This window comes from Charadrius vociferus, unplaced genomic scaffold, assembly GCF_000708025.1.
Source record: "Charadrius vociferus isolate BGI_N301 unplaced genomic scaffold, ASM70802v2 scaffold7, whole genome shotgun sequence".
Taxonomy (NCBI): Eukaryota; Metazoa; Chordata; class Aves; order Charadriiformes; family Charadriidae; genus Charadrius; species Charadrius vociferus.
The window spans coordinates 5,897,278-5,924,371 of NW_009649308.1; the positions used below are offsets into that span (position 1 = coordinate 5,897,278).

General features: G+C 36.3%; 1 protein-coding gene across 1 annotated transcript in view; it reads right to left on the bottom strand.

The window, feature by feature from the left end:
* Positions 1-274: 274 nt before the first annotated feature.
* The window catches only part of THOC2 (THO complex 2), a 49,249-nt gene continuing 22,429 nt past the window's right edge, over positions 275-27,094 (bottom strand). The window contains exons 16-39 of the mRNA XM_009889344.1: positions 26,352-26,436; positions 25,210-25,303; positions 24,660-24,740; positions 24,283-24,379; positions 22,302-22,419; positions 21,344-21,523; positions 20,650-20,814; positions 19,715-19,990; positions 18,949-19,090; positions 16,311-16,468; positions 14,878-15,006; positions 14,250-14,381; positions 13,982-14,166; positions 13,035-13,219; positions 12,624-12,726; positions 11,810-12,246; positions 10,863-10,921; positions 9,307-9,342; positions 4,885-5,022; positions 4,490-4,559; positions 4,258-4,415; positions 3,542-3,618; positions 3,394-3,441; positions 275-1,139 (exon numbers count right to left, since the gene is read on the bottom strand). Coding sequence (XP_009887646.1) covers positions 3,414-3,441; positions 3,542-3,618; positions 4,258-4,415; positions 4,490-4,559; positions 4,885-5,022; positions 9,307-9,342; positions 10,863-10,921; positions 11,810-12,246; positions 12,624-12,726; positions 13,035-13,219; positions 13,982-14,166; positions 14,250-14,381; positions 14,878-15,006; positions 16,311-16,468; positions 18,949-19,090; positions 19,715-19,990; positions 20,650-20,814; positions 21,344-21,523; positions 22,302-22,419; positions 24,283-24,379; positions 24,660-24,740; positions 25,210-25,303; positions 26,352-26,436 — 3,133 coding nt within the window. The 3' untranslated portion in view covers positions 275-1,139; positions 3,394-3,413. The remainder of the gene's footprint in view (positions 1,140-3,393; positions 3,442-3,541; positions 3,619-4,257; positions 4,416-4,489; positions 4,560-4,884; positions 5,023-9,306; positions 9,343-10,862; positions 10,922-11,809; positions 12,247-12,623; positions 12,727-13,034; positions 13,220-13,981; positions 14,167-14,249; positions 14,382-14,877; positions 15,007-16,310; positions 16,469-18,948; positions 19,091-19,714; positions 19,991-20,649; positions 20,815-21,343; positions 21,524-22,301; positions 22,420-24,282; positions 24,380-24,659; positions 24,741-25,209; positions 25,304-26,351; positions 26,437-27,094) is intronic.

Consider the following 27,094-nt stretch of genomic DNA (forward strand, 5'->3'; position numbering starts at 1 on the left):
TTAATGAGCTCTGGATGAGGGACAAACACCTCAAGAGAAAGATGGAAACTTGACTGAATGCAGGAAGGCAAACCCTGAGCTTCTCAAAAGCACCGGAGAAGCATAACGCATCTCTCACTTTACAGCAGGCACCGCATGCTGGCACTAACCCTGCGCACCTCATCGGCAGGCAGGTACAGAGGGCTCGGCAGCAGAGACTCCCACAATTCCAACTAATAGCAAACTTTCGTAACAATACATACATAAAGCAATAAAGTGACCACACAGAGAATGATTTACGACCCATTGAGAAAACTATTGTTTATTTAGAAAAAAGGTTACACTGGTAGAATTCAGCAGATAAAAAAATTCTTTTTTTTTTTTTTTTTAAAAATGTCATTGTGAAACTTTTCAGACTAAAGTTCAGCAATACAAAGCTCCTGTAGCTGTAATTGAAACTTAATTTATTTCAGTTTTGAAGAGAGCATTTCCAATCAATCTAAAAACAACATGACAAACAAAAGGTGTGGCAAGGGACAACTGAGCACAGGTGTAGGGTGGGATGGAAGGGACAGGGTTCATTCTTTGTTTCGTTAAACAAGTCAACGTTGTACACAATATACAAATAATCCCTAAGCATTGCATGAAAACAGTGCTCCCACTTGACTTTTTTTTTTTTAGTCACTGATATTAAAAACAGGCCAAGTAATAAATAAAAACTGAGTTTAAATGAGGTAAATCCAAAAAGGTTCAATAACTGTTTATTTGTGGTTTTCAAACATCTAAAAGAATGCATTTCAGATTGAAAGAATTACTAAACTCAGGCAGTATTTTCGACAACCTAAAGTGGAACTCTGTACACATGAAACCTCATTTGCACTATGGCAACTGTTTGTTTGCAGCACATTGTGCTAAAATATGGAATAGGTAACACTTTCAGCCAGGTACTGAAAATAAATGTGTAAGAAACTAAGCAACAAGTTAAAATACAGTAATGTACAACTCAACAATTAAATCCTCAGCATGGGGAAATAAAGCAGAGAACTGAATAATTTAAGGAGATGCAGATGGGTCCTCTTCATTCACAAATTTCTGTGCAATCTATACTCTGGAAAATACATTTCTGGTCACAGCTGGATATCTTCCCATTTCAATATCACCTGCAGCGAAGGCACACATAATTGGAATTAGATGTTGTTCAAATGAATGCCGATCTCACAACTTCGCATTTTATTCCATTCACAATTCAAAGAACAAGGGGGAAAATAGAACTATTTTCACCAGTCATTCATTTCCTAACTGTAGTTTATTCCACAGCAAAGTATACTAATGTGAGCACTGCATTGTAAGCAGTGAAACACTTGTTTGAAGATACAAATAAGAAACAAGTAGTCACTTGTGAAGGTAAAAGCTCTTTTAGACAACCCCCTCAAAATGTTACTATCTGTAAATTAGGCAAGAAATAAATGCAGCCAGTCAGACACTGTACATTAGGAAGAATGTTATAAAAGATGTAACAAACAGGAGCACGAGATTAGATTCCACAACATGTTGCTATAAAAAGCACTTTTACATACTTCACTATGCAAACAATGGGGTGTTTGCTGTCAGTATTCTAGGCGAGATGCTCCAGTTTAGCCCATTACATCGTTGGATGTGAACTTTACTGTGCAACTGACATTTACCTAAGCACTTGTTGCTTAAATCATGACCTAGTCATAAAAACACAGTTGTGCTTTTTTAGTTGATGATAATCCTCACTTTATATTGAATTGCTGGTCAAGATACAGCTTCACAATTTATTATTAAAGAAGCTGCAAGTCCTCAGTAGTGAGCTTCGTCTGCCAAGATTGCCTTTTTTTTTCAAAAGTAGTATTTAAAGAAATAGGGGAAAAAAAACCCTGGGATACATCAACAGTAATCAAACAATAATGGCTATGAATGACAAAGAGTCAAAGAAATTCCATGAAATTCCTTCCAAAAAGAGTGCTCATAATTTTCCGTTTGGAAGCTATTCACAGGAGCGTCTTCTATTACTTCAAGACGATAAAACAAAACAAACAAAAAATAGCCCTAAGAAGCAATAACCTGAACTCCTATCCTTTTTTCTTTTTTCTACCAACAGCTTCCATAGAGCACACAGCATCAGCACCAGCTTTGTTACTCAAAACCACTCCGCACATTTGCCCTCATCTTCAGTGGCTGAACGAGCAGTGTCACCAAATGAAACTCTTGAGTCCTTTTTTCCCCCCATAACCTCCGTTTTGCTCTTTGAGGTCACACAATCCACAGGTGGACCCTTTTTCCAGAAGTCATTTCCAGAGAATCAGAAGATTTCAGAACTCAAATTTTGTTTTGTTTTGTCTTTTATTTTTTTTATTTTATTTTGTTGGAACCTCATCAAAACACTCCTCTGTAAGTGGAGTAAGCCATCCTACAATCCTTAGGCCTCTTGGAGAAGAATTCCCAACAGCAAAGCATTTACAACTTTCAGGTTTGGTCTCTGTTCTGTTAAAAGCCAAACAGAAGAACTTGGGACTACGTCATGGTCTTAGTCTCTAACACCTAAAGCAAGTACAGCCCCTACAAGGAACAACGCTAATTTGAAAGTCCACAGCCAACAAACCTCTAAGCATTGCCATATAATATAGCTATTCTCAAACATGTTACCCACACAATTGAATTTCAAAAACAATGAGGTTGGAAGGGACCTCTGAAGACTGTCCAGTCCAACACCCTTGCTCAAAAAGCTGAAAAAAATAACTTCAGAACACTGTCAGCTTCAAAGCAACAATTTCTAAGAGCTTCTAAAAACTGAAGTTTCTTTTCTTTCTGCAAATAGTCAGTGCCTCCACGCGAAAGTTTTCCTTTGGCTTCTTCCTCCTCAAATCTGATCAAATAAAAGATCAAGCAGAGAATGAACTGACTTCCTACACTACATATCAATTTGGTTTAAAGACTAGTGCTTTTGTTAAAGGCAAAATAAGAGGAGGACATAAAACTTGAGTTTCCATCATATTAGGCAAGACTTTAACTGGTAGATTATCAAAGACTCATGACTCTCAGCATCACATGGATTCACCTTTGTTTTTGTATGGCAACCTTTCTTGGAGAAAGTGCCAAACATGCAGATACACCAAATACTGCTAAACCCCCACCCTACCCTTTTTTGTGGTTTTTGGCCAAAGAAATTGAGTATCTACGCAACCTCTATGCTGATGATGGGGAAAGTTTTTTTTCCCTGGGACAGAATTAAAACCAAAACCAAACAAAACAACAAAAAAACCCCCAACCCCCACCCTGGGTAATTTAAGCCCTTTCACACTCAGGCTGTTTTGTCCGTATATCCTTTACCAGTCAAACGAAGCCACAGGAGATACCAAGTCAAATAGAGTCAATCATAAAACTTTTTACCTTGACTGGCACAATCTTCATTATCTGTGCTTGTCTGAAGATTTATGAGTAGATTCAACGTTAAGGAAAAAAAATATATTTTACTATGTAAAATAAAAGGAAGCTCATTTTCTGTATTTTTCTGAAATGTTAATGCGCAAAAGGATATTGTTTCTTTTCTTCTTTCCCTCCAGTACTGTCTCGTTTTTCTTTCTTTTCTGTTTTTTCTTTATCATGTCTTGATTCCTTTAAAAAATACACATATGGGAAATAGTTTATTATAATGTTGTACAGTCTGATTAGGAGGACTATACATATTTAAAGGTATAACTGGCCACAGCTAAAAAAATCATCAGTCAGAACGACAGTAATTAACTTCTATGATTTCTGAAATTATTTTTTGATAACCACTATTACTAAAGAGTTACAACAACTAGGAACTACTGTTTGGTAGTGTTTGGTGTTTTACAAACATGACTAAAACGTACTTGCCTGTTTTCACCAAAAACAGCTGCACTGATGCATGCACTAGAAAATCTGAATACAAGCAGACTAGTTGGTGTGGTAATTAACCCTGCTTTTGCATATTTGCTCACAAAACCAGTCTGCAAATATTCTAGATTATTCAAAACCTAAAGTATAAATTCTGAATTTTCCTGGCTACTGCTAAAATGAACTACACTCCAATTTATCCTGCCAGGAGTGACTGCTGAAATATTTAGAGCCACAAGATACCAGAATTTCCAGAAGCATTTTCCTACACATTCACATTGTATCTTTTTAATTTAAGCCATAAAGCAGCAATAAAATTTAGGAAAAAAGAATCAGCTTGTTCTGTCAACAACAAAAAAATCAAATCAACAAGATGAGAATAACTTGTTTTACCTTTTTGCTACCAGAGGAGCTCTTCTCCATCTTTTCTGCTTTAATTGAATCACCTTTCTCTTTGCCTGAAGATTTTGATTTGTTCTTCTCCTTCTCCTTTTCATTTAAGCGAGGGGAATCAGAAGGACTTTCACTTTTACTATGTTTTGAAGAACCAGCTAAAAACACAACAGAAAGTTGTAACTCACAACAAGTAAAAGGCTAATACATACACACAAAGTAAAATACATACTTGTCCCGTTTTCCTCTTTGCGTCGTTTAGTTGAATCCTGTGGTACCTCTCGGTCACTGTTTGAATGATCCTGGCACCAAACACAATTACGCACATGTTAGCAGACTGAAACATACTCCTGAAGTAGCACTTGCTTATAATGTTATTTTGGAGAACTAGTTCTTGAATACTTAAAATGTAACTGAGTCATTAGATCTTATGCAAAGTTTCTCGAGATCGGTTTTGAATACATTATTTGAACCGACCTTTGAAAAAGTAACAGAACAAACACCCCTAATATGGATCACTTCCGCTTGGATAGGCTGTACAACCAATTATTACTGCAAGGACTTTGAATAGAAAGCTTTCCAGGTATATACCAACTTTCTAAACTAGTTCATAAAAACATCACCAACCCTTTTTCGATCTTTCCTGTCCTTTTCATCTTTCTTCTCTCTCTCTCTGGATCTCTCCCTTGACTTGTCCAAATCTTTCTTGTCCACTTCTCTCTCCTTACTCTTGGACAGTGTTGGAGTAGTGTGGTTAATGTAGTGCTGTTAAATTAAGGCAATATCACCAAATATTAATATGTATTCCTACATGTGTAAATAAAAAGTCTTACTCTAACACAACAGATCTAGCTCAAAGAGCAAAGTTAAACATTAATACTTTACTAGCGAAAAAAAGTGATTGAAGATACTTTCAAACTTGTCATCTATAATTTAACCTACAGCTTTGTTTTCTCAACCCTGGAAATTCAAGAACATTTTCTCTTAACTGAAACACTTACATCAAATACATGCAACACTGTTCACCAGTATTGTTTGATACATCAAAGCAAATCAGACAGCAGTACTACTGAAAGAGGATATGCAGATTCCTGGACTGACACGACACTTGCAATCTTGACTGGAATGAATTAATGGAATTGGCTGCTTAAACAGGTTCTAATTAGTTTTTAAAGAATAATCTTCATCAACAAAGAGTATAAGCCAATACTTTGACTCTGGTTTTTCATCTAAAGTAATACAAAACTCCACCTTAAGCCTAAACTTCAAATAATAAAAGCAGCTGAATGTAGAAAAGAATTGGGTTTGCTCTGTAATGCGTTCTAGATTTTTATTCCACTTTCTATTCTAACCAATTGCTCTGTAAAACATACTAGTTTCACAAAGCTGAATATTTTTAATATAAACTGGGATCGCAGGGGAGGAGAACAGAAAATAAGTCACAGTAAATCAAGTTTAACACGTGACAAAGTTTAAATGCTACTGAGTGTGTGTATATATATATATAAGGTAGCTACTTTATTATATAAATACTGATGCACTACAGTAACTAATTCTGTTTTTTTAAATACAATTATAGTTAGCTGTTTCTAAGAAATATTTTTCATAAAATACCAAGAAGAGCATATTTTAAATTAAAACCATCTTTCTTTGGTATTTTATATGTTTAAGTTACAGCAACACACAGATTTAAATCAGTATACTTTAATCTTTCCCCAGTTCCATAAGGTATCGATTTTATTTGGGGAAAAAAAAATACCTTTTAATTAAAATGTTGTCTGTATTTCTTTTTAGAGAGACATCTTACTTAAAAGGACGCCAAAGAAAGAGGTATGTGGAAGATAAGTTTAGAACAATCTAGAAATCACTTGATCCAAACCAAATATTGTTTCAAATAATTTTGTTCTTTTAATTTAATCCTGTCCTTCTCCAGTTCTGGCAAATGTTTAATTTACCAAAAACTTGATGTTACTGGTCCTATGTTAAAAGTCACGCCGACAATGTTAGGTCTCGTTTCCTTTTATTACTTAACTGGGATTTTATTATCCTCCTGCGCCAGAGATGGAACCTTCAATACTCCTTTCACTAGATACTCTTCCTTCTGCTCTCTTCCCTCACTCCTCTTTTCTTGTTCCATTTCCTACAGTGGCATTCCACAACTAAATTTATCCTTGCTCCCTTTTTTGCTGTCAACTTTCACCAGTGACTTGCAAATGTTTTTTCTACACAGCCCCATTCAGTTGTCTCCCAGAGATGCTTTCCATGTGAGAAAGCAAACATGTAGGTAGCTCAGCTTTCTCCTATTCCATTTCTTAAACTCCTGTGGTTGCTCATGACAGATTCCACCGCTCTTGTACCATCCTAATGCAGAGTTTTGGAAAAAGGCATCCCTCCCACCCTCCTTTACAAGAAAAGGCTGGATTTAGCTCATCGGGCTTTATCAACTTGCTTCTAGAAATGCTGCTAACTGAAACCACATCGAATTTTGGGCACTGTTGTATAACTTGGTCAAAGGCCAAAGCAAGAATAAACACAAACCTAACTCAAGTCTGGCATCATTTATTTTATGACCTGTAATGTAAACCAACATTTCAATGGTTTAGCCCCAGAAATGGGGCAAAGTTGGGAGTAAAGAAAGCCTGTAATTATACAGCAGCACCAGACTTCTACTAACTTTCAGCAGAAGCTGAACTCATAAATCTTACAGGCTTCTGAATAGCCTGCCCCTTCCCTAAATAAGTACACAGCGGTAAAGAAGAGCATTTAAATTGTCTTCTACCATGTATAGGGAACATTGTCAAGAAGTGCCTTAAGACTGTTAGAATAGCACTGAAGAATGAAAATTAGTTCATTAAGTGAGCAAGAACAGAAAACAGTATTTAGAAGAGGAAGGAAAGGGTTGGACACTCCCCATCCCCTGAGCACTTAAACAATAAATCCATGGAAAGTCACACTTCCAGCTAAGTCTATACAAACACGTTAGTTAATTCTAAAATTTAACTTTTCAGATTGACTAGAAAAATAAAGCTGTTCATTGATCATTTATCTACAAATAAATAGCTCCACTGTCTACTTGATTACCGCATCAATGTGTTGTCAATAAGTAAACCAGTTCTAAATAAAAATTTAGCTTAACTCATGAAAACTTGAGTGATGTTTCAATTAACCAGCTGAACCTTGACTAATAAAGTAAGGGAGGGAAAAGCGAGATTATATAGACTACCACACTTCAGATAGATATGAGCTCAAGACAAATATTCTAGTTTTCTATTTTCAAAAAACTTAAATATACAAGATATCACAACAGTGGTTTATAAATCATTTTTTGAGAGTATATGGACTCAATCTGTAGACACTATAATTTCATCAACTGTAAGAATCAAAGGATGCTTTCCTATATACACTCTCCCTGTAAATAGGCATGGTTGGTACTGGCAAGATTCAATTAAAAAAAGCCATCAGCAAGTGTCCACTATAAAATCAGAGCTATTTTGAATTAAAACATATAAAGTGTTCTGAACACTCTGGTTATACAAGGAGAGCTACAAGTAAAACAGCAGTGTAAATACAGAATAAGAAGTGAGAATCCATTATGCATTTTTAAATTAAGTGCCATAAGTAATCCTAGATAAACCCACAAGTTATCCAGAAAAGTCTAAATGGTCAGCACCTTCCAAGTGCTAAACATTTGTGCTATTTAGTTACACACTGATACAGACTGCATAACTGAAAAATCTTAATAGCACCTTTAGAAGATTTGATCCATTTCCTATTAGCCATAAACGCATATATAGCAGCAAGTTGACAGTGTGTGTGACTGTTACTATGCAAGTGGTTTAAAAAAGGCAACAGAATAGTTGCAGAATCTGTCTAAAAGACAATATTCCAAGATGTCTTTCAACTCATATGCCACTCTACTCAGCACTTGTCAGGCCACACCTGGAATACTGTGTGCAGTTTTGGTCCCCGCATTACAAAAAAAGATGTGGACGGGCTGAAGAGGGTCCAGAGAAGGGCCACCAAGATGATCAAGGGACTGGGAAGCCTGTCATATGGGGAAAGGCTGAGAGAACTGGGTTTGTTCAGCCTTGAGAAGAGAAGGCTCAGGGGAGACCTTGTCACCATGTTCCAGTATTTGAAGGGTGGCTACAAAGAAGATGGAGACTCCCTTTTTACAGGGAGTCACATGGAAAAGATGAGGGGTAATGGGCACAAGCTACTCCTCAGGAGATTCTGATTGGACACAAGAGGAAAATTTTTCACAGTGAGAACAACCACCCATTGGAATAATCTCCCCAGGGAAGTGGTGGATTCCCCAACATCGGACCCAAGATTTGGCTGGACAGGGTGCTGGGCCATCTTGTCTAGAACGCGCTTTTGCCAAGAAAGGCTGACGATCCTTGAGGGCCCAACCTGGTATTCTATGGCTCTATGAACTCTCGAGCACATTCTGTAGCATACATTCTCATAAGATACTGTATCTCAAGTGCGTTTACAGGAAGTAAACACATAAAGACGATCGTTTCGGAGGTTGTCTGTGATACTTAGAAATATAGTACTATAGCACTAAAACATAAATAAAACAGTAGTAAGGGAAAAGAGTAGTTATTCCAGAGATATGTCTCAAATATTTTTTGTTTTAAATAACTTGGTTTTTAATTGGTATCAAAAAAAGAACTAACCATTCTAAGAACTATTTTAACTATTCTATTACCTATTCAGTCAAATAAATTACTTAATCATAAGGACACTTCTATAAACGTACAAGTTTCAGAGAGGACCAGAAAAGATACTGACCCATAAAAACTCTTAAAAATATTGACAGAATGGAAAATTCAGTGGATTTTCATTATGTTGCTTCCAAATAACTATCCCTCTCTCCTTTACAGAGGTTCTATACAGCAGAATGAAAAAATCCCTGTTGCTACACTAGCATTTACAGGGATGGAATCTGAATTTTCTGCTGGGGTTTGCCACAAGACCAAAAGTTAAGTTCTCTCTGCAACAAAACATGAAAGTAAACTTTGGTGGTGTCTAAAAGATTCAAACCTTTGCTGAAGAGTCCTTGAGTTCGTTGAGGTTGTCCTGTAGAAAATGAATGGAGATGACACGTAAGCTGGAATAGTTTTCAGAAACCAGATGAACTTTGGGAAGCATGGCTGTACCCTTGAAACAAAAAGCAGCTACTCCTTCTGGAATAAATCTTATGTTAATACTGTACACTGAATAAAGCTAGGAATTGAAATATTTTTTAAAAAGAAAGAAGGAAAAAAAAAGAGACAGTCATATCTATTCTCTAGATGCAATTATTAAGTAAACTACAAAATGTGTTTATATCTAATTCTTCATAAAACAGTGAAAAACCACTCTCCCGCCAAGACAAAATATAAAGAAAAAAGTCAACTCTAAATACAGCTGTACTACAGGTGAAACAGGTTTAAAATGGTTTTAAACCCGTATCTTCTCCACTTTCCGTTAAATGTGGTAGAAGTCACTCTAGAATGACTTTACATTGCCATTTACAAAAAAAGGCAAGAAAAACTTTGTCATTTTGAGCAGTTATCACTATCACCTGTTTCCTCAAAACTAGTAACAGCTATTTGAGTTGTCCAAAATTAGCCTAAATCTTTCAAGTAAATTTTACATAGAAAAAGATGTACTCTTTGGAAAAAAAAAAAAAAAAAACAGAAAAAAGAAAAGCTTGTTCTAAAGTTGGTAAGATGGTGAAGTTTAAAGGCCCGCATAATCCATCACAGTGCTCTTGATGAAGTATTGGTAACTTACAGTTTTAAACGTTCAACGTACTGCAAATTCAAAGATTCCATGAACATAGATGGTTTAGAAACAAAATAAATATGGAGCAAGGAATGGCTACCCTGAGTCTTCAAGTAGGCTACGCCCATGGGTTTGTGCTGCGCTTGAATGCTTGGGGTTTCTCTTTGCTGGGTAGTAGGCTTGGTTGCCACATCTGGTTTTATCGTAACGCAGGGCTCAACATGGTGGGAACCCATTGGAAATAAACAAACCTCGAAGGGAAGGTACAACAGAAGCTGCATGCGCACTGAATATACACAACTACAGGAGAACTGATCACCAAGGAGACTTTAAAATGGAACTCCTTTCAAGACTCCTCCTTAGAAGGCACATATCGGTATGATGCTCATCAAGAAGCCTGATGAATTCAGAGGTATCGTACATCCCGTATCATCCAGGAATCTTCAGTGCTATAGATTCTTCAATAGAAGTGCAGAAAAATATGCTCCACTCTGCTGCAAAGACTCATTTGCTTGTAGCTACCATTGCACTCCAAAAAAACTGACTGCTTAAAACAATGAGGCACTTCTGTGTAAAAATTCTCTTGCAATTTCCAAACACTATTTACAAAATTTGTGCTAGGTCCTTGAAGCATTATTTTGGTTAATTAAAAATACTTTTAAGAAAAAAAGACAGTCCGCCAATAAAGAAAAGGAATGCATTTTCTAATGCAACATAAAACCTCCAGTGGTTCCAGTGTATACTTGGCACAAAACTTGAAGGAAGTCGAACATTGGCATCCCAAACTTGTGAGCCTAACATGGGTGCTGCCTTCCTCAGGCTATACTAACCTTTACTGTTGAGGAATGTGATGGAGAAGAATGTGTATCAACTTTGCGGCGTTTTTGTTCTGAGGAAAGAAAAGAACAATTGCAGTGTTAAAACGCATTTAAAAGAGGACAATCTAATAATACGTCTTTCTGAAGTACCAAAATAATTTAAGCTAGAATTCAAGTTTTACCACTATGTAAATATTGTTTTTCTTAAGCTCTCTAGAGTTACCAGCATGCCTTCACCCTCTTTATGAAAGTTTACAGGAGAAGTGTAATGTGAACAAACTGCTGCAAAATTATACTAATTTCAAACCTCCGTTTTATATAAGTCTGTATCTGAATTTCAGAGCTGCTCAGAACACCCAGAAAAGGTGAACTCAATGAAATGCAATACAACCCTACTTTACGTGGTGAGTTTTATACTTGCACGGCTTAAGGCAAACCATCAGCCTCAGATTATAAGAACTTAAAACATCAACCTCAAGGATTTGTTAACCTTTAATATAAGAAGGGACTAATAAAGCTTACTGCGTCCTTCTTAAGGACAAAGGCCTATGTCTTCCACATCCCTCTTTTCTTTCAATTCAAAGGGTTTGATGGAACTCTCAAGAGTACACTCTCGAGACTTTTGTGTTAAGTTTTTGCAAAACTTACAAGGCCACAGTTATACAAATACATTTTAATAAAAGACAGTTTAGACATACTAAAAAAAAAAATCATAGGCTTTATGAAAATGAGCACTCACTGAAGACATGTAAAGTTCACACATTCACACAGTTTGCCTTTTGAAGATATCCTGACTAGCTACTTTAGGCGCTAACTGTATTTTAAAAGCCAATGTCAAAATGCTAGCTATTTCGTAGCAATTCTTTCTCACCATCTCTAGCATTTTTTGACATTCAGTGATTTTCAAGTGACACATTCTATATTTCTAGACAAGAACAGAATTAAATATGCAAACTTACCCCTCTCAGATTCTGATGTTTCTGATCGGGGAACAGGTGACTTCAAGGACCCAGCTACTGGCATCTTTTCTCCTCCTTTAGCATTTTCCTTGGATTTAATTTCCTTCGCTACATCTCTTTCTCTGGATGGCTCCTTTTCTCTCTCCTTCTCTGCAGTTGACTTTGACTCAACGATGGTAACCACTGTCTTGGATTTTTCTTCTTTTGAAGCTTTTTCTTCTTTCTTGACCTTTTCCTTCTCTTTGTCAGATTTTGGCGTCTTCTCCTTGATCTCTCTTGCTTTATCATCTTTGTTGGCCCGTTCTTCCTTTGGTTTATCTTTCCCATCCTTCCCAAGTGCCTTCATCTCTGGAGTGGCAGCTGGAGTCTTGTCCTTTTTTTCTTTATCTTTTTCCTTCCCGCTTTTTTCTTTGTCATCTTTCTCTTTAATAATTTTGCTGCATCAAAAATAAAAAGGCCAATTAGCAAGCATATAAAACCAGCTCTAGTTTTACCACGAAAGTTTTACTTCTGATGGTTTGATAGAACTTCCTGAAGCAGTTGCTGTTAGATTTCAGATTTGCTGTCTCTTTATGAGAACAGCAACAAGCAAATGTTCTCATTTGTTTAGTTAAAATGGAATGCATTTAACAACAGTGTCAGATCAGTACAACTGACTGCTTTGGAAGAAATAATCTCATTTAGTAAACTTTGAAGAAATAGAAACCATTTATACAGAACCTGAAGTAAAAAAGAAAAGGTAGGTCAGTTTCAAGTACAAGTCTATGGTTTGGAAAGAAGAAAACAGATAACGTCAAAGAATGTTTTTTCTCACCTATTAGAAGCACTGTTTCCATTGCTTGTTGTCACCTTCGGTGTAGCATTGACAGCTTTATTAATAACTTTCACCACACCTTGAGACTTCTCCTTTAGTTTATCTGTTTAAAAAAAAGAGAACCGTTTTATTTCAACAAATTAATATACATCCTACCAGTTAAAATAAAACAAGTACCTAAGCATATTCATGTAAGATCATGTGTAGCTAACAGTTACAATAGGTAATTAAATGCAGAACATGCCTCTCCCAAAACCAACTAAGAATAGAGACCACACACTGACCCTATTTACCATCATATTTAGATTTTTTTTCTTTTCAGTTTAATGAGCCAAATTTTCAGAGAGTAGCTTGTAAAGTCAGAAGAATTCTACTAAAAAATAAATAAATAATAATCATAGGTTTGTTTACCAGTCTCCTCCGTAGTGCCTTCTTCCAGTCTAACTGTATTTATTGTGAGAGATGTAGGCATCCCAGCACCACCTGGCCCGTTTTGTACTGTTGCAGCTACAGCATTCCTGGCAGGTGGGTCTTTGTGGTGGAATTCATTTTCAGGTATCATGAAAGGCTTCCTACTTTTCAACTGCCCAGAATAGCTGCAAGTCGCACAGATTGTTAAATATGCACAAACATAAAGCAAAACATGGGTTGAATTTTAAATGAGGATCTATTCTAACAGTTCATCTGTTATTTATTTCACAGTTTTTCCCAACTGATATGCAGTGTCTTCCCCCTTTATCGATGAGCTCAAAAGAAAAGAAAAAAAAACCAAAACGAAACAACAAACAAACCACTAGAACAATAAGCAGCCCTACCTCCACACCCTCTTCATCACCATCACACACATCCCCTGCCAAACACACAGAAGAAAGCCTACTGACAAAACTTAGAACTGTTAGGGCATCCTGAACCGCCCCTCAAGCATACGTGGATGACTTTGCATTCATTCATCACAGAAAGATGTAAAACATAACTAAGCATTTTAGTTTAGCCTTTTAGAATCATATAAACCTCCAAAATCTAAGCAGTCTTGCATCAATCGCCCTTGTCTTTCTTCATTTTGCTCTCCCTCTTATCTGTTTGCTGCTATACTACTTCTCTAAAATTAAGCTATGCTTTTGTCAGTGGAAATCTTTACAATTTATAAAGCATTTTTTACTAGAGTCTTGTAAAGGAAATTAGTGATCATCCAGCACAAAATGAAAGTTTTCATTCACACTGCCAGCCCTGAGGTGCAGGATAGCGAAATCTTCTGTGATAAGGTAAAAATCAAATGTTAGGACTGAAACAGTTCGGAGTCTTTAGAAGCCTTTCATGATCCACTTTTAACCACTTTTCTTAAAGTAAGGTGTTGTTACCCCATAGCCAACGCATATAGATCAGGTCTCTTCTCTTTCTCTTCCTGACATATCTTATGTACTCTTCTTTCCAAGGCTTGGCCCAGGTTCAGCACTTTTGGATACCACGGAAGGATTTTGGTCAGCACAATCAAGATATTTCTGATATGTGTATATTCGCCCGTTTCAAGACAGTGCACAGAAGCCTAGAATACAAATTAAATACAATGACGTTGGTTTTTTTTATTAAAGCTTCCAAAAACTTAAGTTTTTCAGCATCTTTATTTACCTTAGTTAGCTTATAGTGCCATTTGTGTACCACATGTCTAAAATTCTCATAATCCAATTGATCAGCTTTATTTCCACCATCAAATCCAGTTGCCCGTAATATAGTTAGGAAGCCTGGATAGTTGCCACATTCCTACATGCACATAAAAGAAAAAAATAAATTCAGGAAGTGTAAAAAAAAAGTCTGCAAAAGCTAACATGACAACTGAAGCACTTTTTCACTGATTCTGCTAAAGACTAGGACACAATAACACTTTACAAGACTTACACAAATACATTTTTTTAAAAGCTTATTTATGTTGAAATCTTAGTTGTGGGTGAGAGAAAATATTATTTGCAATTTAACTGGCTTTTGCAAGGAGTATTATGAGAGTTTCCATGTGCTCCCTAAATTATCAAGACATGCTATGAGAAAAATCAGAAATGTAAGATCTTTTTAGCCACTATATTTTTTGACACTATACAAAATTACTCCTATTAAAACTACATGAATTACAGAAACTCAATTCTAATATTAATCGCAGTATTTTTAAATCTAATGATCTCACTAAATCAATTTTTATTGGGCCGAATTACACAAGTGGCCGTTATATTCTCATGAGCAAACATGTTTTAATAACTTCACATACCTTTTCATATATGACTCTGTCACTGTGCCATCTAGTCACAGTCTCCAGCATACAGCATAAGAACCTGCCATATCTACTAGCTTCATTTTCAGTGCAACTTGCAACTGTATATATAATATCAGAGAAAACCTGTGAATAGCAGTAATAAAAAGTTACAATGACTTTATGGAACTACAAAACGAAAAAGAAACAAGATTTTCAAGTTTCTCTCATCTAAACCACTGCTAAGCTGGTTTCTAAATACAAAGTAGTTCTCTTATAAAATATTCTCATTTTGTTTTCAAGACTTTATTACCCAACTACTGGTCCTTCACACACACAGTTTTCCATAGTTAAAGTGCGTTTTCATTGGCACATAACTTATTTTCAAATTAGTAATTTATTTGAGCAGGTGAAAGTAAACACCTAACCAAGCTGATGCAAAAGGAGCATCAGATAGGGCTCATGCAGTTGCCTACTTTGATACCTAGAACATGGACTGAATATTTGAGTAAGAACGCTCTTTTGAACTCATGAAATTAAAGCAGGTACTGACTTAGAATGTCTCATCTCAAAGGAAACCAGACAATCTTAATGGAATGTTTGTATGAAAACAATCTTCACCATATTTTTTTTACAATACAGCCCCATACACACAACCTTTTAATCAAAGCTCATAGTCAAAACCTGTTAGAACTGTACAGACAATGCACTAAGTTAAGAAGTTGACTTCTTATAGCAGTAAGTGCCAGAATAGTTCTGATACCCTGGAAGAGTACAGTCTGCCGGTACTGTTGGAGCTGAATGCATCCTGCAAGATGCATTCCTCCATCTACGTTCCCCACCTATTCCCTCCACAGGAGAAAAAGAATGGCTATATGAACAGTGAGAACAAATGCCTCCTCCAACTGACCCATTTGGCCCAGAAAGTCAGGCTGCTACTGCTAGCAAAAATACTCCCTATGTCACCATGGGAGTCCCTTCCCATGTCTCAGCAGTGATACAAATTAGACCACTGTCTGTAGTACTACTGGCCAAGGTCAGAAGGGTTCTAAGGATGCTGCTTGGGAGGGTGCAAGTATAAGAAAGTTGATAGTACATCAGTTGGGCACAGGCAGCTAAAACAGGCGAGTTAGATGAGGCTGTAGAAATGCAGACCACTGGAACACTGTAAAGCCTGAATGCACCTCCTATGACTGCTAATGACTTTGCTTTGAAACTCTAGTCGCATTAGGATAAACTAAACCCAAAATTTCTTGAAAATAATCCTCTGAAGCTCTAGGAGAACTTGGTTTGTAGAATCTGAAGTACAAAAGGGAACTTCCGATTGTCACAGATTCTGGAATTAAACATCGGTAATTATTTTGTTTACCTCTTTTGGGAGGGAGGAGGGATACTAATTTTGCATGCTCATAATAGTAATTAAGTACATACACAGAATTCTAGCTACTTACTCTGTCATAGCAGAGAAGGGTGGAGAAGTTGGGTGTTTTCTGCTGGTGCACCAGTTCTACAAAGTGAGCGCAATAAACTGCATCGATTGCCGAAAAAATGCATCGAGGAAATATACATAATTGCAAAAATTTTGTGATAGTCTCATTTTTGGTAGACTCTTCAAAAACAAAGAAGTTGAGAGAAAAAAGGAAGAAGGAAAGCTAGTTAATAGGTAAACCCGCAACTACTCTCTTCCCAAGAAGTTCAATATCACACATGCATATTCTCAAGTTTGAACATTAGGTCACGCGTACTCCAGACATATCTTTGGCACTGCTCAGAGAATGTCAAAATAAGATTAACTGTTTGAGGATAGTGAGAAGGGTAAGAGGGTGGTTGTAGAAAAATCTTTATGTATTACTGGGAGAACTCTTCTATTGCACAATAGGGCAAAAAGACTCTGAAAAAAAACTTTGCTAGATTTCTCTAACTGCTCAAATTCTGTACATTAGTGAAAAGAACACCATCTGCAATTTCTCTAGAACACTTGTTTTCTCCTTTCTAGACTGGTCTCGCTTTCAGCTCAGTTTCCTTCGAAATGGAAGAACATGATGTACATATACAGTCTCTTAACAATCATTTTTCCAATCAACCAATTAAAGGAATTCAAATAGAGGAACAGTCTTCAGTAAGCCACTATCCCAATACACCCACATTTTGTGAAAGTTTCATTCTACCACTGAGCAAAAGACTGCACTGTATGCTCAACAATTCCCCATTCCATTTGGCCAACCGCTGTCTGTTCACTGGTTGGTCAATACAACAGCCAAACACATACTCAAACTGGTCCCACAGCAGCTCTTGCCCAGTTAACAGAGAGCATAAAAACAAGCTGAGAGGGATGTAGAGCACAAAAGGAAGGTAGGAAGCAAAACAAACATATGGATGAAAGGAAAGAACTGAAGACTGCAAATGCATGCCTTCCGAGGAGAGACAGCCTTGATCCTCATGAGGGCAACTGGTGGTTTTGCACTGGGATTCTTGCACAGACCACGAGAGCCAGGAATTACTTGCTTCGATTCTGTGATGCTCGTGGAATAAAGCTTATTCAAGAAAGGACTGTCAGCTTTTACTTAACTAAAAATTTTATGTTGATTTTATTGAATTTTAGTATCTATGACTTAAAGGTTATAACAGGTTATAACTTTAAAAAAATAAACCAAGGGAATCACAGCTCACAAAACAATCAAGTGTGCAAGCTTTACTTCAAAAGGGTAAAAGTAAAGCAAGTAAGCAGCCAGTCAGAAAAGCTGGTTTCTGATTGTTAAAACTACAAGTCTACTTGTTCTGCTAAAAATTAACCTACTCTTAATGATATAATCACTGTATCGAAAGTAGCTACACAGAAGTCAGTCTTTTAAAAAGTTAAATATTATTATATTTTTAAAATAGTAAAAAATACTACTACAGTGGATGTGTTGTTCAAATTCCTTATACAGCACAATTAGAGATAATTTCTTTCAATGGGGAAACTGCTGAAAAAGTTAAGTTTGTGTCCAGATGCAATACAGGGAAACTTCTTGTAGTTGAAGCCTGAGCACTCAAGAGTCAACAATAAGCTATTCCCCATAGCCCACAAATGCCTGTATTATTAAGAGTACATATTTATATACACACCAAGTCTACACAATTTTCTAGTGCTTTTGGGTGCTTCCTCAAGCAGACAAATCAGTCAGCTCTAGACCAAGCTTCAGTCTGGCAGCTGTTTGTCAACGAGTAATTTTGTGTAGCTAATTAGCTGTCCATACGAGTACTTTAAATATTTATAGGGAATAACCCTTCTTGATTTAACTGCCAATGTTTCTTCATTAAATCAGTTGGGTGTATCTTACATGAGTCGGACAATAAAACGCTTTTCCACTGGATTATGCTAGGCTCCTTGGGACAGACGAACAACTACTGCCCGTTACAAACTGAAAATTCTTCCAGAGAAGAAAACTGACCAGAGAAAAACATTTCAGATTAACCATACTAGTAGAGGTCACAATCAAAAAGAAACATTACAGAGGCTTTGTCAAGAGAAAAAAAGTTTGTTCTGCCTCCTGCATATCAGCCATACGAAACGTCTGCATGCTGCTTCATCTTGTGGTGCTGTTAGGCTGGCACAATACTTATCTTGTCATTGGAACAGGGTTTATGTTACCACTCAAATAGTGGTATATTGCTCCTAATCACAGGAATCAAACAAAGTAAGTTAATTCAAACCACTCATTGAGAGTTTACATGACTATTTCTTGCAATGTAGCAGTTATCCCAATCTAGTAGATTCTAACTGTAGTAAATCAGAGCAAGCCATTTTGCAATTGCAACTTTCCACTCCATTGATCAATCTCTTATTTTCTATATTAGTGCAATATTTAAAAGGCTTTGACATTGCAAGAAACAATCAAAATATCTCCCTGCAAACCAACTACTCAGCATTTGCAGCGAAGACACATTACGTTCTAATTAAAAGTTTATCTGCTGAGGTCTGTTAGCAAGGTAAAGAGATCACATTTTAAAATCAACATTAAGAATATTACTGCAAGCTGAACTTTTACTTCTGGGGACAGTGATGACTAGAAAGACGTCCAGGGTATTTACCCTACACACACTTACTTGCCAGAAGCCAGTTATCCTTCTCTAGTTTCAGTCTCTGTAGAACCCTCTGCACATGCTCCAACTGCTTCTTCTCCTCTTCAAGGAGCTTGTCCTGAAGAGCTGTGCAACGTTCTTTTTCTTTTTTCTTTTTATTTGGCGGCTACAAAATGTCAGTGCAACTCACTTAATATTATACTAACACTTGCTATAGACAAAGCAATTAAATTCCTTATAATGCTGAAGAATACTTGAAAAGTTTTCTATTTTACTAAATCATGTTCTCGTCTATTAATCAACTGATTTTATGAACGCTGGCTGACTTAAGTTAAGACAAAAGTGAAAAGCTAAGCCACTGATACAGGTGGCAAAGACTGCCTCCTGAAACAGATTTACCAGTAACTTTCACTTAGTGAAGCCACTGGTAGTTTTAATGTGGGAATTATAAGGAAGAGCCAATCCAAATTATGTGAATGTGACAAATCAGAATGGATCAGTCAGGTGACATAAAACCTCCCAGATCTAAATGACCACAGAATCACAGAATGGTCAGGGTTGGAAGGGACCTCTGGAGATCATCTAGTCCAACCCCCCCGCCAGAGCAGGGTCACCTACAACAGGTTACACAGGACAGCGTCCAGGCGGGTTTTGAATGTCTCCAGAGTGGAAGACTCCACAACCTCTCTGGGCAGCCTGTTCCAGTGCTCCACCTTAATATAAGATTTCACAAAAAAAACCCCAAAACGTTATAAAGTTTAAACTAGACCATAAAATTATATAAACATACCATTTCCTGATTGTCATCTATGGCTTTCATCTGGACTTTAAGCTTATTGACTTCTCTGTCATAGCTACTATGTGGGACGGCAAGGTCATACATTGTCAAAGACCAGAACGTAGCATAAAACTGAGGACTGATGTCATCCCAAACCTTGGGAAGGTGCAGAGAAATCACAGCATCATGCACAGGAGCCATCACCAGCTCACACGATGTAATGTATTTGTGAACTTTGTGCTGCTGTTTATTTCCCTTCTCAGCTTTTTTAAGTTCATCATACTTTGACTGTGAATTAAAAAGAAAAATGAGGAATTTGTAATCTTCATACACAAACAGTATAACCTGACTTTTACAATACAATTCAACTTTTCCCAAAAACCTTTCTATATAACAAACATTTACACATGTGAAATGTCATTTATGTACATAAAGCACTTAAAAACATCATACAGAACTTTTAGTATTCATCCATATCAGACGGATTTATCTTTCTTCACTGATGCTGCTACTTGTTGTTATAGTAACCACACCAAGTAAAAATTGCTCTCAATATTTACCATTAGATTCAGGGACACACTTCTTTCTGATGCTTCCTGAGATACCACACCTTTTGGCAGCTGCAACATTTTTCTCCACACCAAAAAATCTATCTAAAACATCTGCAGAACAACTTACACATTTGGGGTGATGGTGAGGGAGAGAACTCCTACTGATCACCCACACCATCAGAAGAGATGGCTTCATTAGCTACAACTTGTCAGTTGTGTCAAAGCTGGGCCACATGTTCTATGAAGGTAAAGGATAACCTGTTCCAGGCGACAGCTTCTCCTTCTACCTCAACTCAAAGCTTCCACAAGTTTTATTGAGCAAACTTAAACCTAACACATATATTGATAACATGTAATATAGCAGCACGAACAGTGGAACAGAGGAGTTCTACTTACTGAAATATGGTGTGCATACATGGGTCTTGAGAGGAAAAACGCAGCATCATGAGGTGTGTGAAACTCATTACAGAGAACGTCAATAGAAGGCACTCGCTTAATGTAATCCTCTGTGCTTAGATTGGATGCTAAAAACCCACCAAATTGTACCAGGGTGTCATGGCACTACATGTGAAAGATACAAAGAGTTAGCAAACAGTATTATTTAGTTCAAAAGTGAAGTTAGGGAGAGCTTTAAAGTTTTGTTTCTTTTTTTCTTTTTAAAAAGTTAACGTACAGCAACCTCTACAAAAGCCAGCAGCAGTGTAAGAGCATTCTGTTCTACCAGAATGAAATGAAACTAGCTCCTACTGCCTAAGGCAGCAAAAGTCAAGCTGCTTCTTTAAAAACAATAAAAAGAAAATAAAATTCCTCAAAGTGAGATCAGTAAAACATAATAGCCAACTTAAGAAATAAGAACTTCACTTTTTATGACAAAGGATGTTTTAATCTTTCACTCAGAAGTCACTTGTCAACATAATATATATTTAATATACCCATATATTTTAATGCATCACTGCAACTAATTTATATTTACTCTGCTGAACTCTTACATATGCTTATTTATGTGTTGAATTGTCATATATTCTGCTGATACACTAGAAGTTACCAAAGAAAAGGAGGGGTCCTTATAAATCCAAGTGGTGTTACTTGCCTGATCATACAGTTTTCCCACCAGCTTCAGATGTTTTTCCCCACCCTCTTGAAAGATCACACCATTTCTCTGTTGAGCCATAAGCAGACACAGCGGAAGGGCAAGATCATGGTCCAATAATGCATCTTTCAATCTCTGAGAAGATTTTTTTGTATTCCTGATTTGGCCAAAGTATCCACCCTGCATATTAGAGAAAAAGATGCCCAAGTTTGGAAACAGTGCCTGACAAATGGAAACCACGTGTGCTTCTGACTGCAGAAATACTGATGAATTAACATCAATACAGACTCCCGTCCATCAATAAAATTTTCTCTCTGGATCCTGTACTGCAATGTCTGTATTTAAGAATCAGAAACTATCTAGTCTTGCATGCTATTAATTAGTCTTTTACACAGTAAATGAAGTGACATTTCAGCTCAGGCATCATGACCCTGCATTTTACCCCTAGGTCTGCTGTCATCTGCTCAAAGTCTCTTCTCTCTTCAATACAGAAATTTCAGATTTTAGTTATGATTCTAGTTATTTAACTTCTCGGAGAGTTGAGTCTAGGTCAGACGCAACTAGGACTTTGAAGCAAGGCTGCAACAGTTTTAACTGTTAAAATGATTTAAGATGTTACTCCACTCAACAGGGAGCTACTACCCCCAGAGCAGGGCTAAAACAGCAGGACTGCACAACGTACAAGCTCATTGGCTGCTATAATTTGCAGGTCTGTCATACAACACTGAAAAATGAAGGCTGTTTTCATTAATATGAGATGCTGTGAAGTACAACAATTAAGGCTCATGTATACATTGTCTTGGGTGCCTGTCTGGAAGGCCCGTAAGCTCAATCCAGCTGGAAGCTCTCTGATGAAGGTAGTAACACCTTTCTCAGCTATGCTGCCCGTTCATGAATCAGAGTCTTTAGAACCACCATTAATAAGCAACAGCTATTATTAAATTTAACACAAACACACCTCAGCTTTTAGTTGTTCTCCACCAGTCATGGCTTCTAATTGTTCCATTGTCATTTCTTCTGTAATTTCTATCCCTGCCATTTTCTGTACTACCTCTTTTAAAATAAGCAAATCAAAGCTGCAAAGAAAACAGAAAAGTGGAGTAAAAACAAAATTTGTTTAAGAAATGGAAGCTATGATATTCAATACACGGTACAAAGCAATACTATGACATACGTTAAAACAAGTAACATTTTAATTCTTTTTTGAAGAAGAAACTAAGCATGCTGAGCGCACAAGGATTTCTTCATTGGAAATAAAAAGTTAGTATTTAAAAGCAATGCAGGCATTCAACAGCTGGATTTCAGAACTTCTTCAGAACATCCCTTCAGAACAATTTCATTGTTTTTGAATATAATAGTGAGTGTGGTGCTATTAACTTTTAAGTATCAGCAAATTAATCATAAAGTTTATTGCTCCCTTTTGTTGTTTTACATGCTTCATAATGTATCTATACAGTTATTTCATGAACATGGAATGTTTTAAATTTTATTAAAAATGTCTAGAATACTACACAGCCTTATAAATTTACTGGCAAAATTAGTTTCAAGAGGGTATTTGGAACACGGGAAACATTTTTTACTTAACACACAGAACATACAAAACACTCCAGTAATCATCCTGTCCAGAGAGTAGGCTTTACTTCTGGCTCTCAATTCTGTAAGGACAACGACTTTTCCTCAACAGAAGTGCAGTAAATTGTATCACGATCATTCGAATCAGCCATATTTTCCAGAAACTGCTGAAATTTGTGTGACCTACTTATAAAAAGTGTTGACCCACACCCTCCAAAACAAGGTTTTATATTTAAATAATTTATATTGTTTATATTTTTGTTTGCTTTTCCAACCATAAGCATGTTTTCTGTCTAGGAACCAGCATATACAGGAGTACCAGCATATACTCCAATACAAATACTTGAATACTCCAGTCCTATGGAACTGGTCATAGTGGTAAATCCATTTTATTTCTACAATCCCAAATACTAAACTGAGTATTAAAAATGTTTTGGGTTGTTTTGGTTTGTTTTTTTTTTTTTTTTCCAAAATACTTAAGTCTTAATACTTAATTCTGGAGAAAGACAAGAAACATTACTTACCCTTCCTCTGTAGCTCAATGTGATTGTACCATCACCAGAATACAAAACAAATTGGGGACAGGGGAGCACATGAGACTGAGTGTCTACATTGCAGGGAAGGGAAAAAACTAGATTTCTCAACAAAAATACCCTAGAATAACAAGCTGTGTTATCTCCACGGGTAAGCTGTCTTTCAGTAAGCATATGGGGATTCATAATAGAAAAAAGTTGATACTCACCTACGTGATAAAAACAACACATTAAAATTAATTAAATAAATGAATCAATAATACTAAGTGATTATGATGGAAGGACAAAAGGAAGATTCAAACTGCAAACCTTGTTTAAAAAAATTTTGAGTTATAATTACCATTGTATCTAGAATCAATTCAACTGCAATTAAATAAATTGGAAGAAGTGTTTAAATTAATATTAAAAAGTTAAGAGCCATCACTGCGGAAAAGAGATTATGAGAAACAAAACCCCTACAACTGTAACAGTCATACCCTTTTATATCACAGGTACTTATAAATAACGTACAATAATGTCTATGAAAATATTACAGACCAGCGGGGTTTTTCCCCTGCCTGGTTAGTTGTTACAAAAACTGTACTGAAATAAGTTACAGATGAAAAATCAGTACTTCAAAAATAATATGTCATAGCTATACAGTTAGAGGAAAAATAATGTACTAAAGAAGATATTATTCTTTCTGCTATTTAAATTACTTTGCCTTCCTGGTATTATGAATGGAGTTTTACCACTCCTGGAGTAACTACTACATCAAGCATCCATGTATCAGCAAACATCCAAATAACACATTATTAAAATTGAGTTTATAAAAATCAGTTGTGCAAGACTTGCCTTTTCCCAGCTTTCAGTTGGTTGGCTACATATTGAAGTAGACCAGCAAGTTCAATTGGGTATTTTCGGAAAACTGCACCACAAAAGCTAGCCAGACCTAAAGCAAGTAGAAACAGCTGTGACTGCACCTCATGAGATACTAACCATTAAATAAGAACAAATGAAGTACACATGGAACGTTAGCAATATATGTATTTTTGTAATACAAAGAAAAAAATATTTTCCTATTGATTAAACTTGCCAGCTCTCCGTTTTGTTTAAAAAAATTAGGTGGAATATAAGTGAAATATTGATCGTAATGATCAATAGTCTGGTAGATGATAGGGAAGGTGAAGCATTTTAAACATTAATGTAGTAAATAAAACAAGAATACTAACTCTGCAGCCAGCTTGAGATTGTAGTGTCATCATGTTTCATTCTCTCCTTCTCAGGGTTTGCCAGAGCTTCAATGATACAGTCTTCAGTGGAGTTAAAGAGAATATTTTTCCTCAATTTGTAAAACCAAAAGTTACACAGACCCGTTTTTCCAGCTCCACAATATGCAATATATGAACATGATATGCAAGTATAGCAAACATGATACAGGGGATCCACTAACATTTATGGTAAAAAAAAATAAAATCATGAAAGCAATGGTAACTTAAAAAGTAGTATTTACCCTACTATTTACAGGACCACTGTGCCTTCAATAACAGAGTGAAAATAGTGAAAAAAAAAAGTAGCTTAAAGTATAATTTTCATAGTGTGAAAGAACGAATAGAGTGGGTTCTGTAACCCACCAAGAGTGCAAAGGTACTGGCAAACTTCACTAAAATGTGCAGCAAGAATAGAAAACAGTAGAGGATAGTATTTACTCACAGACAACAGATTTAATCTAGCTACAACTGCAATCAGTAACTAGACGTATTGATTTACATAAAAGGATACATGCCAAGACATCGTAGTTCAGTGAAGTGAGGTATTTCAGTGAATCCACAACTGGAGTTATTAAGTTATCGTATTTTTGTATTTGTGATAAAATCTGAAAGTTATAAAAGACATTCAGCTGAACAGGAACAGTATTCCTTATCTTTCAAACAGTATTGCTTATCTTTCACGTGATAAATCCAAACTGGTTTAGCAATGCTTGTCTTCAAAATCTACACAAAATATCATTTAGAATTTATTTTTCAGAGGGTCCTAAACTGCTTTCAAAGTGACAGGCAATCTCATTAATTTATCCAGTACCTTAGAGATACCAGTGAAACATGTCTCTCACATGGAAGAACAATTCTGTGTAATTATTTTTCTTTTCAATTATCAGAAAACAGAATCGCAAAAACATTTCACTTTTTTTTTTTCCTAAGATTTCTTAAGAATCCTACAGCTTAGCAGTAAAAGTTTCTGCTGCTACTTATAATAATAAAAAGACTATTAAAAAAACAAATGAACCTAGGTCTTGAAAGAATACAAGTAAACTCAATCAAATTCTGGAATGTTCTCTTTGGTACGTGACACGCGTATGTGTGTGTATTGTAGTATTAATTTCTTCAAGTCAAATCTAAAAACTGGTAGATCAATAATCAGAATTTGTGAACAAGGTGGAGGTCCATCAACATACTTTCACACCTCTCAAGCATTCTGTAGCACCAACTTAAAAATCCTCCCCAACTTCGTAGGTGTATTTCAGACTTCGAAGCTTTAAATTTTCTTCTAAATGACCCTGATGTATCTTCATCACACACATATACAACTGCCCAGAGCAACCTAACTCGAATTTGCATTCTGCATAACCTGATCAGCACATCCCTGCACCTCGGAGACCCACCTCAGCTATCTCAAATTAAATACTTTACTCCCATAAACAAATGGATGTAATTTTCTGTGCAGTTGTGGTTATTCAAGAGCTATTGTCATAGTAAATATTCAGACCTACGCACTACTAGCAAATTACCATATTTTAAAATCTACATCAGAAGTAAAAAATAATGCAATTAGAATTGCCCTCCAACTAAGACAGCATGTCCCTCCCTGTACTTTAATGTCTATTGTTAGGATGAAATAGTATTCGAATACATGTAAGTACATACATAATCAAATAAAATTGTAGGATTGCTGTGGCTGAGCTTCCCAATTTGTCTTCCAGAAGGTTTCACATTTTCCTTAGTTAAACGTCTGTAAGAGACAACATATGTTATTGCAGCAGACAAGCTAAAAGAATACTAAAACAGCAGGTTAGTTTCAGTGAAGGAAGACCCTTATTAGTTGCAGAGATTAAATTCTCACTAGCAGATACATTTTTTTAAGAAATCTAAGCACAGAAATGCTACTCCTCTGGGAACCTGAAATGTATAATGCTATAACATGCAGAGAGTACAAACAAACCAGTTGTTCCTATATTACTAAGGACTGCAGTCTAGTTTCAACTTTGAGCACTTTGCATTTGGAAGTCGTCAGTGGGAGCTATACCACATACAGAAATAGCATGTGATGTTGTTAATCTCTCCTGCAAATTTAATTTAGCCACAGATCAGTCATTTTGCATTTTTTGCACTCTGCCCATTGAAAAATAATATTATATTAATTTCCTTGTGTTACCCTTTCACAACATTCCCTACTGAAGATGAGAGCTTAACATGAAACGTGAAGTCCATACACAAAAGTACATTGGGCACATAGCAATCTCAACAACTGACAACACTGTGGCTCATCCGCACAATTGAAATCCGCTGTACAATGCCGAGAAGGGATGTGAAGTTTTAGTCTATGCTAGTTATGCAGCAAGTCAGAAGAGAATCAAAATCATTGTTTCTAGCTTTCACAGCTGCAAGTC